Here is a 15,115-nt window from a genome sequence, read left to right on the forward strand (position 1 = left end):
CTCAAGCTGCCAGAAATATATATGAAGCGACTGTTTTCGCGTCTCTGCGTTAAAATATCACGCTTGAAATAAGACGATTAGAGTTTAAAAGAGAGTTTATTTCGGTGTCTATCGACTTTTTTGGAATTGTTATACTTTATATTGAAGTATTGAATTAGTGTCATTGTTATCTCGTGCGGCTCCTACGTTCGTAAATGTGGAAGGTCAGGCAAGAGGTTGGCAATGTTCTTTGAGGCCTGTGGGGAAAAATCGCTTGAGCAGAAAAGGTAACTACATACGTATGTGTGTATATAATATATATGTGTGTGTGTGCGTGAGCTTTATATACATCTAGATAACCGTGGGATATGATTTAAATAAACTACACTTCTTGTTCTTAGCTTTCTGTATAGTTGTGTTTGTAAGCCCATTTATCTATCAGTTCGGTAGTTTTCGATTTCTTTATCCTTTCATCCATCAGTTCCGTATCCATGTATCTCTATTCATATTCATGAGTTTTTACATATATATATATCCTTTTCCCTATATGATTTGTCTTCCATTCTCCAATCTGTATATTTCTTCATCTAATCTTCCATTCAACTATCCTTCTTCACAGGTATTATAAATTTTTTGCCGCAAAATTTAATAAGCAATTAGGATATTTACCATTTTCATGCTTTTGACGTTGGAGAAAATCAGCAGACAAACTGAATTTATGGCCTTTTGACTATTATTATAGCTATAAAAGATCAAAATAAATTACAATAACTATCCGGATATTCAGATATATCATTAAATTTATGGTGGGGAATTGAGACTAATTACAACACTTAGAAAATGTTTGGATGAAAAATTTATATTTGGCTGACAAATCTGGTTAAGTATATTCTTTAACCGAATAGTAATTGGGCTAGACATTCTATTTCATTTATATTAAGAATGCAGGTTCTAAAACTGTTAAGATTTACATAATTATGCCTGAAAGTCTTCTTTAAGCCTAGAATTTGTTCGATCCAGCAATTTTAAAGTTTCGTGCAAAGTGTAAGTAGCTTTAGTTTGGTAATTACTAAGAACCTCTAATCAAACGTAAAGTAACTATATATGCAAATTAGAACTGAAATTATTTCAAATAGATATATATACAGAAAGAGAGAGAGAGATGACCATTAATGGAGTTATTTCAGGATAATAAACTGACTTAAGATACTCAATGTTATGAAGCAATACCAAGGAAACAAAACCTATCAGCGGCGGATCTACTGGGGAGGGAGGTATCAGCGCTGAATGTATTGGGCAACCCTCCAACTCTGAAATAAATTTTGTTTATTTAAAGTAACATAACATTAAAAGTCTGACGGACGCTGATTTCATTTCAACAAATATTAAGATAAATAATTGTATTCTCCTTATGATTGCGTAGTAACCTATTTATTGGTGCTATCACAAAGTGCACCAATTCTACAACACAGCTTCATAGGTGCGCAGTATTATGAAAAAGTTTCAGCTTCTGAGAGGGATTAATTTAACTTTGATGTTAGTTGTTCTTGCTGGGATGTTTTAGCGCAAAGCTACACAATGGACTACTTACGCTCTGTCCACCGTGGGTCATCGAACCTCGGATTTTAGCTTTATAAGTTCAAAATCTTACTGCTGACCAACCGAGGGACTCGATGTTAATGTTTATTATTATTATTTAGATTATTATTTTTCTATAATAATTTAAGGCTTCGCCCTTTCAGCCGTGGGGGGCGTTATAACGTGACGGTCAATCCCACTATTCGTTGTAGCCCAAGAGTTGGCGGTGGGTGGTGATGACTAGCTGCCTTCCCTCTAGTCTTACACTGCTAGATTATGGACGGCTAGCGCGAAATTCAAAAACAAAAACAAACATTGAACTAAGATACAAGTATATCACTGTGATATTCCAAGGCTTTAATAAATATATCACTGTGATATTCCAAGGCTTTAATCGAAACATGACAGAATTATTATTAATTCCTCTTTAAATCCTCTTAATTTAGTTCCTTGAAACGAACTGAAAACTAATAGACTTGGCACAAATGTTGCATATGAAATACAAACACTTTTGTTGTACACCAACACAAGTGAGAAAAGCAAAAGAAATGATACATAAAAGGTCTGTTAAAGTTGTCTCTTTATAATTGCAGTTGATACTCTGTGAAATAGCTACTGGACAGCAGAAAAGCTTGAGGCAAGTTTGATCAACACAGAGTAAATTTTGACCAAGAACTAGATTAGAATTATATTTCAATTACAATAATTTATATTATTGTATTGTTTTGACACTGATGTGTTATTTTTCACGTAGTATATCGCTGTTCTTGATTTAGTTAGCTTCAAACCTTTAAACAGGTTTAAAAGTTCGATACTAGTAGCCATTATGTATGCCCATTTTAGTTGTGTTTATTGGACCGAAGTCATTGGGTTTTGTTGACAAGTTTATTACTCTCTCTCTGGTTGAGTAAGTCGTTGGATTTTATTGATTTTTACTGATAACAAGTTTATAGTTGACTCTGACTGATTACGTCATTGGGTTTTGCTAACAATTTAATTACTGACTCTGGTTGAGTAAGTAACATAAGTGATTAATCGAACAAATTAATGTTACAAAACTGAATCGTTCAACTAAGAGGCCCGGCGCTCGACTCGCAATCTGATGGGGTCGCGGGTTGGAATCCCTGTCACACCAAACATGCTGACTTATTCCACTCTTATTTTCATGTTGAATCTACACACGATTAAGTAAACACCCGTTTAATAAAAACCATTTCATATAAAAATTAACCTATGTTTAATCCTGTACCAGATCAACATAGTGTGTGTTCTAGATTTCTAAGCTTCTTCGATTTTCTATTTTTTTAAATACAATGTCATGATCAAGTATGTCTTCATATTAACTGATGGTAAATCAGTGATTCTTCTTAATGTGAAGATAGCTGAAAATGGTCTCTGTACCTTACTTTCAGTGACCATTCTGTTTCATCATCAGGTTTACTGCACGTGCAAGTTTCTTCTGAAATTGCTTGGGATTATTTACTTTTGTATTTATAACGCGTCTTCCTGCTGAGAAATCAAAGACAACAATATGTCTATCTGATTTGCTGGAACTGACTTTGATCAATGATGCTTTAAATTTCTTTGGATAAGTGACTTAGACTTTGAGGTCCCATAGAATACAGTTCCCAGAATGATGAGCTTTTCCTCTTGGTTATCTTCAACATAGATGCAGTAGTTCTGGTCACTGGAATTTTCAAGTTGTTACATTTGACAGATTACAAGTGTTATTAACTAGAATTTAGCTAATAACTGATATTTGCTGATCTACCATAAACTGAAGGGGTGTTATTGGCTTCAATTCTTCTCATTAAAACGTCAAGAAATACCAAGATTGGTGAGATTAATGTAGATTGATATTGTTGAGATACCAGTGAAATCCAGGCAAGAATTATTCACCATTGTTCAGCTCACAAAGTGTTATCTCAAAACACTGTTAAGGATGGATGTTGGTCTATTACTGTTGAAGTTACTGCATGTGTATGTTTGTGGTTAAACGCTATGGAGTGTTCCAAATATGCATGTTTTTATAATAGTATCGTAACTTTCGTTCGCCATCGACTACATCTTGTTGTTACTCACTTAAAGATATTTTATGTTTGTTTGTCTCTTAATCCACACAATTAATTAAGAAGGTTCAGTACAGGACTGTCAAATCTAGAACGTTTTAAGCTGCGGTATAGCGGCTCATAGAATGACTCCGAGTTTTTCAAGTACAAACTTTTAGCTCATAGCTTCGTCATATCTTGACCGATTTGAAATATAATTATAGTTTTGGACTAAGGAGATCAACTCCTTTCGATTGATATACTTGAACACGGCCAAGTCTCATAGATTGATGTCTAAAAGAATTTTAATTTGAAGGTAGGCTGGTAGAGATACTGATGAGTATTAAAATCTAAGAGTATATACGCGCCCCGCGCTTTGGATTGCCGGCGCACAAAAATATAGCTAATAAAAAGAAAAAAGGTCTATAGATTAATTTGCTCTAATATTGTGTAAAAGAATTTCAAGTGTCGTGGCTATTGAGGATTCCCTCTTGTTTTATCTTTGAAAAAAAAAATCGAAAAAATGTTTCGTTAAATCACAAATAAACAACTAGTACATTTCAGTCGTAAAAAGTATTTTAAGTTTTTATTTTACAACTAGCCACACGCTCACTATTATAAGAGGGAAAGTTATTATCCTAGTTACGCTTAGAACATATTATTTCAAATCTATATTAGAAAGAAAACTCGTGCTTCGCGTATGAAACATTTTAAGTTGTGGTATTTTGTATCTGAATGCATACATTTTATAAAACATAAAAGCATTGTTGTGTATTTAAAATAATCAAAACAGTTAAGTGAGCTGCCTAGACTACTCGCGTAAGAGATTAGGTACGTAGAGTTTAGAGCGAATCTGATGGCCGTGCGAAGCGTCTCAATGACTACGTGAGTTAAACCTATTCCATGACTCGTGATACCCACCGAATACTTCTAGATATAAAAAAAAAACACTTTGAGCCAAATGGTGTGATCAAAAATGACAAATCAATCGACTTATCTAGTAAGTGGCGTCATATTTAGCAACGCTTTCAAAACCTGGGTATCGAGAGTAAGTATTAAAACTCAAAAAGGTGACGGTACAGGTACCCCAAGTGTCTATAAACAAATGAAGAAATTCAAACACAAAACCTTAATAAATAAACACTTCTATCTGAGATGTAGTTCTGAGGTATGACAGATCCATTACCCAAATACCCCTTCCTTTGCAGTGCATAGTACTATCTACATACACCCCTCCCTTACGCGTATTTCTCTACTCCTAATTTCATTTTCGCGTAGTTTAAAGAAGTTTCAAAACTTCCCCACACGCACACACAATACTCTTTTAATTATTTAGATACATCACACATCACTTATGTTTTTCGATAAAAACGCTCTAAACCGTTAACCAACCTATCCCAGCAAGGTGATCGTTCAGCGTTACAGCTCAACCAATGGCATAAATTCTACAGTGTGTGTGGTGGAAGAGCTTTTTGGGAAAACTAAACTGTTTCACATTCTTCTGTTTTCATTGTCATTGTTACTACTAAGTTATTACTACTAAAGTTAATGTGTGTACACATTTGTTCAACTTTACGGCACTTTGTGTGCTAACCATTCAGCGACCAAATTAGCATAATGATGTTTTTGAAATTGAGGCGATTGTGTTTCGTTAGGCAGTATTACTCAGGATTTTGTTATCTCCTATGTGTTTTGTTCAGATTTTTTTTGAAGGATTCGTAACAATGTTTAGCTTAATTGGCTCTTACAAGTAAATTTGGTTTAGAGAAAATCTGTGCTCTGAAACAACTTTTGAAGGAGGGTAGCGTGCAATTACTGAACCAATCCTAATTGATTTACATGCTGCAAGAGATTAGAACAGTCTTTCCCTCCTCAATTATGGAGTCACATTGCAGCGCGTTTCTCATCAGGGGGAGTATGGCGTCATCCCTAATTCCGAACCACCGACCATGGGGATGGAAGTGGATTTTTTAATTAAAAAATAAAGAGTATTAATGATGAACTTCCCTTGCTGCTAATTTCAAGTTAAAGGTATTTAATGTTTGTTTGTCTCTTAATCCGCACAATCAGTTAAGAACGATTCTGCACAGGACTGTCAAACCTGTGATCAAACATAACAAAGCGATTGACTTATCTAGTAAGTGTCACATATCTAGCGACGTTTTCAAAACCTGGGTATCGAGGGCAAGTATTAAAACTCGGAAAAATGACGGTACAGGTACCCTAAGTGTCTATCAAGAAATGAAGGAATTCACACACAAAATTTTAACAAACAAACACGTTTGTTTTGTTTTTTCTGAAATGTCTTCTAACATTCGTACACAACATACCTTTTAATCACATCTCCCTTCTTCATTTGATTAGTGTGTTACCCAGCAACTTCTACTTTCAGGATCATGTAAAAATTCTCGCCTTGCTCCACAAGTTTTCTCAAACTTCATGCAGGAGTATATGTTAGGAGTATGTGTGGAGTATACCATGAGATACTGCATTTAAGACTATATTTGAGCCAGCCTAGAGAACAACAGCATTTATATCCTTTCTACATTTATGCCGTTATGCTTATCCAGTAATGACACATTGGATTATACAAATATTTTGAATATACTGATCAAGTAAATTGTGTTATTATTCAAACTACACGTAGTGCGTCTCTGAGAATAGAAACAGAGCAGTGTGAACCTAACAAACCATCCGTTTAAATATACTACACAACTAGTTTGTATTTGTATTTTTCTGTAGGGAATCCTTGATTTTATATGTATAATATATTGAAGTTCTATATTACTGATAATATTTCTTACAATTAAAGACTTTGGAATATTTTCACAAAGAGTAAATACAAGGAGATGAAATGAAATATTATGATAACTGGCTACATCTTGAAATATATTGTTTCTGTTGCTGATTGCAATAAAGTGAGAGGGAATATTCACTGGAAAGTATAATCTATAACATCTAGTTAACTGAACAATCAGTCACTGTCCTCCCCCAATCCTGATGGTCGACAACTATAGTTCTCCCTTCTTTATTTCTTGTTGCCTGCCCCAACTTTCCTAATTCAAACGGTTCTTATATAATTCATTGTTTAATGTCATCGAACCAGGTGAGTCTCTGTCTGTCTCTCGTTTTCTTCTCTTTTATTTTACCCATCAGAATCTTTCTTGTGATCTCATATGCCTAAAGAAGCCCATCTTCCGTTTCTTACATATATCCAGTAGCTGTATTTTCTTTTTGTACATTCAAATGCTTCCTCATTCGTCTACAAAATGCTACCAAATGTCGCTTTGTTTCAGTAGACAGGGTCTGTATTTCTACTTATTGGAATAGGACTGACTGTACGTAACATTTTAGTAGTCTCTTTTTCAATCTTAGTTTCACATCTTTATTGAGACTTAAAGAATGCATGTATTTAACACTCTTATCCTTTGCTTTATTATCTTATTCCATACTTGCCACAACTACTGATATTCATCTCTAAATAAGTAAACTCCTCTACTTGTTCCAACTCTGTACCTTCTACTTTCATGCACATACTGGGAGGTTCTTCATTTCGTGAATTATCACTGTCTTAGTTTTATTGACATTTATTCTGAGTTCATAGTTCTTCTCTTTATAAACTAGCTTGCCAAACACGGACGAAACTGATCTATTTTACTGGTTAGATCAAGTCTACGAATTCCCCACCCCCTCGGTGATTTAGGGACCTCTCAATAATACAGTTAACAACAGTGGATAAGGGCTCCGATGTAAGTTTGCTCCATGGGACCCATGATGTCTAGTTGCCCCACTAATAACAAGTAACCGTTGTTTGTATTCATCAGATTCACCCATCATCATCATAAAGCTATTATTACAATTTCTATTTCAGTTAACCTTGATTCTTCACTTCTTTATCAGTAAATACCTTTCTCGTTAACCACTCTGCATACAACTTACATACTGTCAGAGAAAGCATACATGTTTGTTTAAGTCTTTCTTAACTGCAAATCAATTACTTAATTCAACAAAGACTCGAATTGCTGCTTCTTGACTCCAATAGAAATTCTTCAGGATTCTGAAATCTACTGTAGGATTTCCATTAATTTCCCATTATTTACCCTGCCAAAACCTTTTTCACAGTCTACGAAGCATACAAAAAGATTTTGTGCACTTCTATGTGCTCATTTGTGCTCATTCGCTTAACACACTCTCTCTCGTGCCTTGATCTCTTATATACTCATTGATGACTTCTGACAGCTCATTCTATTACGAAATATATTTAGAACATTTTTAGGTGTGACTAATCACTCTGATAGTCCTGTATTGGCCATACTCCAAAGCCTTAGATTTCTGAGGAACTGTCAGTGTTTCTTCTCTATAAATTGAGTTACAGATTGCAGTCCGATACTTAAATCCTAAAATGCTCGTTTTCTTTACATATTCTGCTGGAATCTTGTCTATTCAAATTTTCAAACTTCTAATGGCTTCCTGTAACTCCATTTTCCAGAATTTCTGGTTGCTGTTAACCAGTTCTATTACTTCTAGGACTGGTTTCCCCTTTCCTAACATCGTTGTACAATTATTTTGAATACTTCGCCCACCTCTCTTTAATATCGTCAATTTCGAGAAGTATATGGCCGTCCTTACGTTTGATAGTTCCACTTGAAAGACAAGTTTGGTTTCCTATTCAACTTTTTATTATTCTGTTATTTGTTGTCTCATATTCCTCAATTTCTGCACATTTTTTCTTCAGGTACTCATCCTTTCCTTTCCCATACAAATGCCAGATTTTCTTATCTACTTCCCTGTATTTCTGTCCCTTTGATTAAGAACTTTTTTTATAATTCTGTAATTGATCCAGATTTTTAACCCTTCTTCTCTTCCTCATGACCTTCTCTTCTGCTTTCTGTAACATCTTTGAACTTAACGAACTGATCCTCAACATCCTTGTTTTTGTTTAATAATATTTCAAATCGATTTTAAGGATTTATCACAAAGTACTTAGATTTTATTTTTTGATGAATTGTTCTAAATCCCATTTTGTTCTGCGTGAAGTCTCTTTGTTCAGTTTTAGTCTTATTTATCAGATCATTAGGTTGTGATCAGAGCCACAGTCTTCTCTTGGATAAGTTCTAACTATAACATTATACTTTCGGAAACGTTATTTGTCTAGGATGTCATCTATCTGATTTCTCAGAATTCTTTCACCGTCCTGTGATGATCCTCAAGTGATGTTTAAGTCAAATGGTGCTTATAACTAAAGCTTTCTTTTCACAAAACTGCACTGAGCTTCTTCTCTCTCGTTCCTGTGGTCTAGATAGTACGCTGCTCTTACCTTCATCAACATTTACATGAAACTTGCCTATCCCCTTCAGATATTCTTCTATCTTCACTGCCTACATAGCTTCCTTAAGATATTCATAAAAGCTTCCGATTTACCCAGCTTTACGATCAACTGCAGGCGCTTAAGTGTAAATGATGGTTAAATCAAATAATTTTCTCAAAACTTCACGAATATTACCCTGTCTGAGATACACCAGGAGCTTTTCACACAGTTTCTTAATTTCTCTTTCATTAGCAGACCTACTTCTCTGTAATGTTCGTCTCCTCATGAATATACAGATTTACAGATTTCACTCATAATAGTCTCTGAATTAATGCACTTAATCTCACTTAGCTATAGGATATCACACTTCAATCTTTTCATTCCCAGATCATACTTCCAGTTCTATATGGACTCATCACGTTTCACGTTCCTGCCTTCAGCTGGATCTCCATCCTCTTCTTTATATTAACATAAGTTCTCTGCTGCTTTTATGACTCCAAATATCACTTAACATCTGTTAATTTTCGCGAATAATTATTCATAGAGATTCACATGGCTGGGAATACTAAGAAACTTTATTACAAATAGCTTTCTTATACACATTCTAATTTTTGTCAGGACTGATCTATTAGAGATGCTGTCTTTTGTGCAATATTAAGGGTATGATTTGATTTCATTTGAATATAGTTATATGTTTTTGTTTCGTCCACTGCGTGGAATAGAATCCTGAATTTTAGCGTTGTAAGTCCGTAAACTTCCCGCCGAGGGCATATATGATTTTGATAAGGTTTCTAAAGAGAACATATAGAAAATTATTTGGACAATTATATTAGTTCTCATTGCCTTTCCTAGATGTTACCTTGTACAGCTGGTTTATACCAGCTTTCCCTTCAGACTATATTTCCCCTAAGGATTTTGCACATGTACTATATTAATGTCAAACACAAGCCATGATGGTCGGTTTCCATGGTAATATAACAACAAAAATGTTATTTATAACGATATCACACAGACAGTCTCCAAGCACGAGGAGACATGTAGGCTTTTGGAACTGTAAATTGTAAACCTGATACCAAGCAACAGTTTTGTTATTATCTCTCCAAACTGTATGTTAACGTCAGACTGTAGAGTTGAAGAGCCGAAATGTTTGAACTCATAAGTCTATCCATAATTTCTAGTCACTTCCATATCTCAGACATCAAAACATTATTTCTGTACTTGCCTATATGCTCGTATTACACGAATACTAAATACGTCATTCTCCCGTACTTTTATCTAAGTTCTAATTCGGAACATACTAAATCCGGTCGAGATGATGTGTTCAATTCAGCCCGAGATGTTACTTTTTTTGTAGCTACGTCCGAATCATGGAAGCTAACTATTGTTTCATAGGGTAGTTGTACTTGTTGTCTGATTGATCGTTAATGCAGTTTTGTTTACAGATATTTTCCTGTTATCACCGTTTCCGTATAGGAAGAGCCAAGACACAACGTGAAAGTCTGGATTTTGTTTGCTACGCTCTTTAATCTCCTGATCATATCTGTTTTGTTTTTACTTTTAGTCACTATTTTTATTTAGAAACAGTTCCTAATTATATTTATTTACAGATTGTTTTTACTTTTAGTCATTATTTTTATTTAGAAACAGTTCCTAATTATATTTATTTACAGATTGTTTTTACTTTTAGTCATTATTTTTATTCAGAAACAGTTCCTAATTATATTTATTTACAGATTGTTTTTACCTTTAGTCACTATTTTTATTTAGAAACAGTTCCTAATTATATTTATTTACAGATTGTTTTTACTTTTAATCACTATTTTTATTTAGAAACAGTTCCTAATTATATTTATTTACAGATTGTTTTTACTTTTAATCACTATTTTTATTTAGAAACAGTTCCTAATTATATTTATTTACAGATTAACACATTTAGTTATTTATTTAACCAACTGCACTTTACAAAGCAACAATTCTACTACTGGACGATTTACAGTTGTTTCGCAAAAAAATTGTTTTATTTCTATTTCAACTTCAACACCATATCTTCTCTTTCTTTTATTCCATCACGATAAACCATTACATCTACTTCTTTTTTCCACACATTAGGTCCTTGAATTGTATTTCTATTCCAATTTCAACGCCAGTTCTTATCTCTCTCATTTCATCACTACACCTGTCTTTTCAAATACTACGTCCTCATTTTTTGTGTGTTTTTTTCACCATTACTTCAATACCTATATCTTGTTTCTTTCGTTTCACCACTTGAAATGAATATATTTCTTCTTTCACGTACTAAGTCCTCGAATCTATAAGTGATACAGAGATCAGGTAAACTATGTGCTTGATCTGTCCTTGAATTATTACAGCTAAGTTTTAAAAAAAATGCTCTAGTATAGACGTAAGGTACTTATCTTACATACAAATAGGGTAACATGGCTTCAGTAGTGATTAAAGCATAAGCTATGGAAGTGTATATGTGATGTGATCTAATGACTTGTTCTTCACCTCTTTTCTGTATCGACAGTAGAGTCAAGAAGAACGCATAAGGCATTTGATCCTGCTTATGTTGGTTTGACAGTACAACTAGCTGGAAATTGTATAATGGTGTGAGAAAAGTTCTCGTGTATCTGAATGTCACTACTAATAATGTTCACCACACAGTAGTTGTATTTACACCCTGGTGGACAAAGGTTTTCCAAGTCAATAATACAAGCCTAAGCCTATTTTCGGAAAATCTGTTCAAAGGGAAAAGTCTTAATAGTGGTCCATCAATATAATTCATAAAGAGTATATAGCCTTTTGTGCTACATATAAATTATGAAGCATGTACATTGTTTTACAAAAAGAGTCCAATGAGTTATTAGAAAAATTGTCATAATATGTGCTACATTTTATCTACATTCATTCTAATAAATGATTGAGAATCTAGTAAGCATTAAAGGGAATAACTTAAACAAAAATATGTAGAATACCAAGTGGTTTTGTCATAATCGACATTCTAAGGTACTAGAAAATCGCACCTGAAGAAATGATTTATTTCTCCTGTTTATCAGGAAGTATTAATATATTTTTACTGATATGTAAGTATTATCAAGTGCAAGGTTAAAATTTCTAGTAGAAGTTAAACGGATGGAGCTGTTAATATGTTTAGAGCAGCGGGTAGATATGCATAAAATGTGATATCATATTTGTAAATATGTGCTTAGCAATTAACCAGAAATAAAATTACATGTACTACAAGTGACTTTTTAGGTTACTGTTTTAACATCCAAATCCTTATTAGATATGATTCTTGACTTTGTTGGTATACTACAAAATTCGTTATATTGTACCATCAGTGATATTTTGTATTTTACGAAGAAGCTAAAAATATGAAAAGTTGACTTAAATGTTAGAAATAGTTAATATATCTGATAAATGTCTTAAAGGAACCTAGGCTTACGCTCTGTATATTCTAGTTCTCGTTTCATTTTTCTTAATTTTAAAAGCTGGTGTTAAGAACTAGAATATACAGAGCGTAAGTCTAGGTTCCTTTAAGACATTTATCAAGTTTATTAACCGCTTCTGGGTTGCATCATTGTTTCTTAATTTCAAAAGCTGGTGTTAACCCAGAAGCGGTTAATAAACTTGATAAATGTCTTAAAGGAACCTAGACTTACGCTCTGTATATTCTAGTTCTCGCTTCATTTTTTTCTTAATTTCAAAAGCTGGTGTTAACCCAGAAGCGGTTAATAAACTTGATAAATGTCTTAAAGGAACCTATATTCTAGTTTTCGCTCCTTTTTTTAACTTAAAAAGAATGTATTAACTCGGTTAACCGGTTATAGTGGAAAATAATTGTTGGAAATTGTATGGTGAAATATAAAATAAATAACGGTAGTATATTTTCTGGAATAAACAACAGAGACGATGAGTTTATTCGTATGAAGTGAATATGTGGATTACTTATAGGAGATTGGTCTATTTGGATGCAGGAATCATTCATTCATTAGATTAAATTTTTAATCAAAAATTACTTTAGATCATTTTATATGAACAAAAAGACGAGTTTGGATAAAATATATTGAAAGTCCTAATCAGATAATTGATGTTCAAGGTATAAGCACAGACGCAACAATCCAGCTTACTGGTTGGATCAATCAAATTCATGGACGACCAGGCCAGCCCAGCAGGAGGAGATGAGAGTAAAAACAGTAGTTAAGGCCCTTCCCCTCATGTAATTTCGGTTCACGGGCCCCATGGGGTATTAGGAAATTTTGTTCCGCTGATTATTCTAGCCAAGTTTATAGTTGATAGTTGGAAAAAGTCTTCCGGTGACACAACGGTATGCCTGCAAAGTTACAACGCTAAAAACCGGGTTTTCATACCCGTGGTAGGCAGAGCACTGATAGCCCCTTGTGTAGCTTTGTGCTTAACAACAAACAAACGTTGAAAAAGCTCAGTTAAAGATCCTATTTGCTTTGAATTTCCTGGCCATTCTACAATACTTATATATCGAAGAAGGATAAATAAAAAAATTCACAAATCAACTAAGAAAGAAGGATATTCTCCAATCGCGAACCAAGAAGTCACAGGAAAAAACAATAATTGCCGAATATCAACCAAGAAGTCACAGGAAAAAACAACAACTTCTGAACTAGATGGTTTACAAGTTTTTAAATATTCGGCAATTATTGTTTTTTTCTGTGACTTCTTGATTGATATTCGGCAATTATTGGTTTTTTTCCTGTGACTTCTTGATTGATATTCGGCAATTATTGTTTTCTTCACTTTCTTCGTTTTATAATAGAATTTTTCACGAAGTTTAATTGAAGAAGCTATTTATGTGATAATTTCCTAATTAAGACAACAGATTAATAGATTATAGATATATACTATATACTAGACGGGTGAAATAAAACTTATTTGTAACAAAGATAAGAAACTGGGCTTTTATTTTTTCTTCTTAACATAATAAACATTCAAAGTGCAATAAAAATACATAAAGGTACCAGTACGGAAAAGAAAGACATACTGTTTTCAATAAATCTATAAATATAAAATTAGATGGGGGGGATACAACCCCACCCTCACGACCTTCCTCATGTCATCCTGTATCACTGTGCCATGTTTGGCTCTGATTGATCAAGAAATTTGGAAACGTATAAGGAACAGACATACATACATATTGACGTTTATTTATATAGATGTACTAAAGCACGAAGAAAATATACGCTAATACCTGACTCGGTTAGGAACTTATAAAGTTGAGAAAGAGTTGTGTAATCAGTGCAGTCAACAAAACAAAGCAGACGTTGTGAAGAATTTTGCGAAATGCTTTATTGCCACTCTGCCAGTAGAAGTACATGTGGTACAAATGATTGTTTGAATTACTGTTTAATGCCCAAACTATTATGAGATATTCGAGAACGAGCTTGAATTTATTCTAAGAAATTTAATTCATAATGATGTAATTACTTTTCGTTAACAAGCAATGTAGAATGGTGATAATTTAGTATTTAATAACGACCAAACATTAATGAAGACAGTAGAGAGGTGTGAAAATTGTATGTTCAACTTGACAAAGATTGTGAAAACGATGTTGTGAGCTATTGATTTTTCAGTCCATTCTTTATTGACTCTTTATTATAATTATAATCTGTAACACTAAGCATTATTATTACCAATTAGTTTGACAATTCTCCTATTATCTGATCACTTTTTAGCTGGGCTAACTAGCGAAGTAGAGATCTTCTGTAAACCAACAAGATCCACATTGTTATCCCATCACTCCTTTCAGTAGTTATAATTTTAACAGTCTTTTTTTTTTCATAGTAAGAACGATCTGTTTAACTAAACTTATTACTAAAAATTTGTGTTTTTTGGATCAAACATGCTTACGTTTCACAATAGGCTCGCTTTGAAATTTATAAGTCATTTCAGAAGTCAAACTTGCTATATATGTATATTATTAGCATTTTTTTATCCGTCTTTCATGGTTTAATGTGATTTTATTTTTCCCTCAAAATTTTTTATATTGTTTTGTGTGATGTATCTCCTCTTGTTATGATTATGGACTGTTTTCTTACTTCTGCTTTGGTTTTAGCCCGGCACAGCCAGGTGGTTAGCGCACTCGACTCACAATATGAGGGTCGCGGGTTCGAATCGTGGGAACGTTATAATGTGACGGTCAATCTCACTATTCGTTGGTAAAAGAGTA

At 33.6% G+C, this 15,115-nt stretch overlaps 1 protein-coding gene across 1 annotated transcript in view; it reads left to right on the forward strand.

Annotated features, from left to right (window-relative positions):
* Positions 1-147: 147 nt before the first annotated feature.
* LOC106460758 (two pore potassium channel protein sup-9-like) overlaps positions 148-15,115 on the forward strand; it is a gene marked incomplete at its 5' end in the record, with an annotated part of 33,821 nt that continues 18,853 nt past the window's right edge. Inside the window, one exon of the mRNA XM_013920493.2 lies at positions 148-266. Coding sequence (XP_013775947.2) covers positions 148-266 — 119 coding nt within the window. The remainder of the gene's footprint in view (positions 267-15,115) is intronic.

This window comes from Limulus polyphemus, unplaced genomic scaffold, assembly GCF_000517525.1.
Source record: "Limulus polyphemus unplaced genomic scaffold, Limulus_polyphemus-2.1.2 Scaffold830, whole genome shotgun sequence".
Classification (NCBI taxonomy): domain Eukaryota; kingdom Metazoa; phylum Arthropoda; class Merostomata; order Xiphosura; family Limulidae; genus Limulus; species Limulus polyphemus.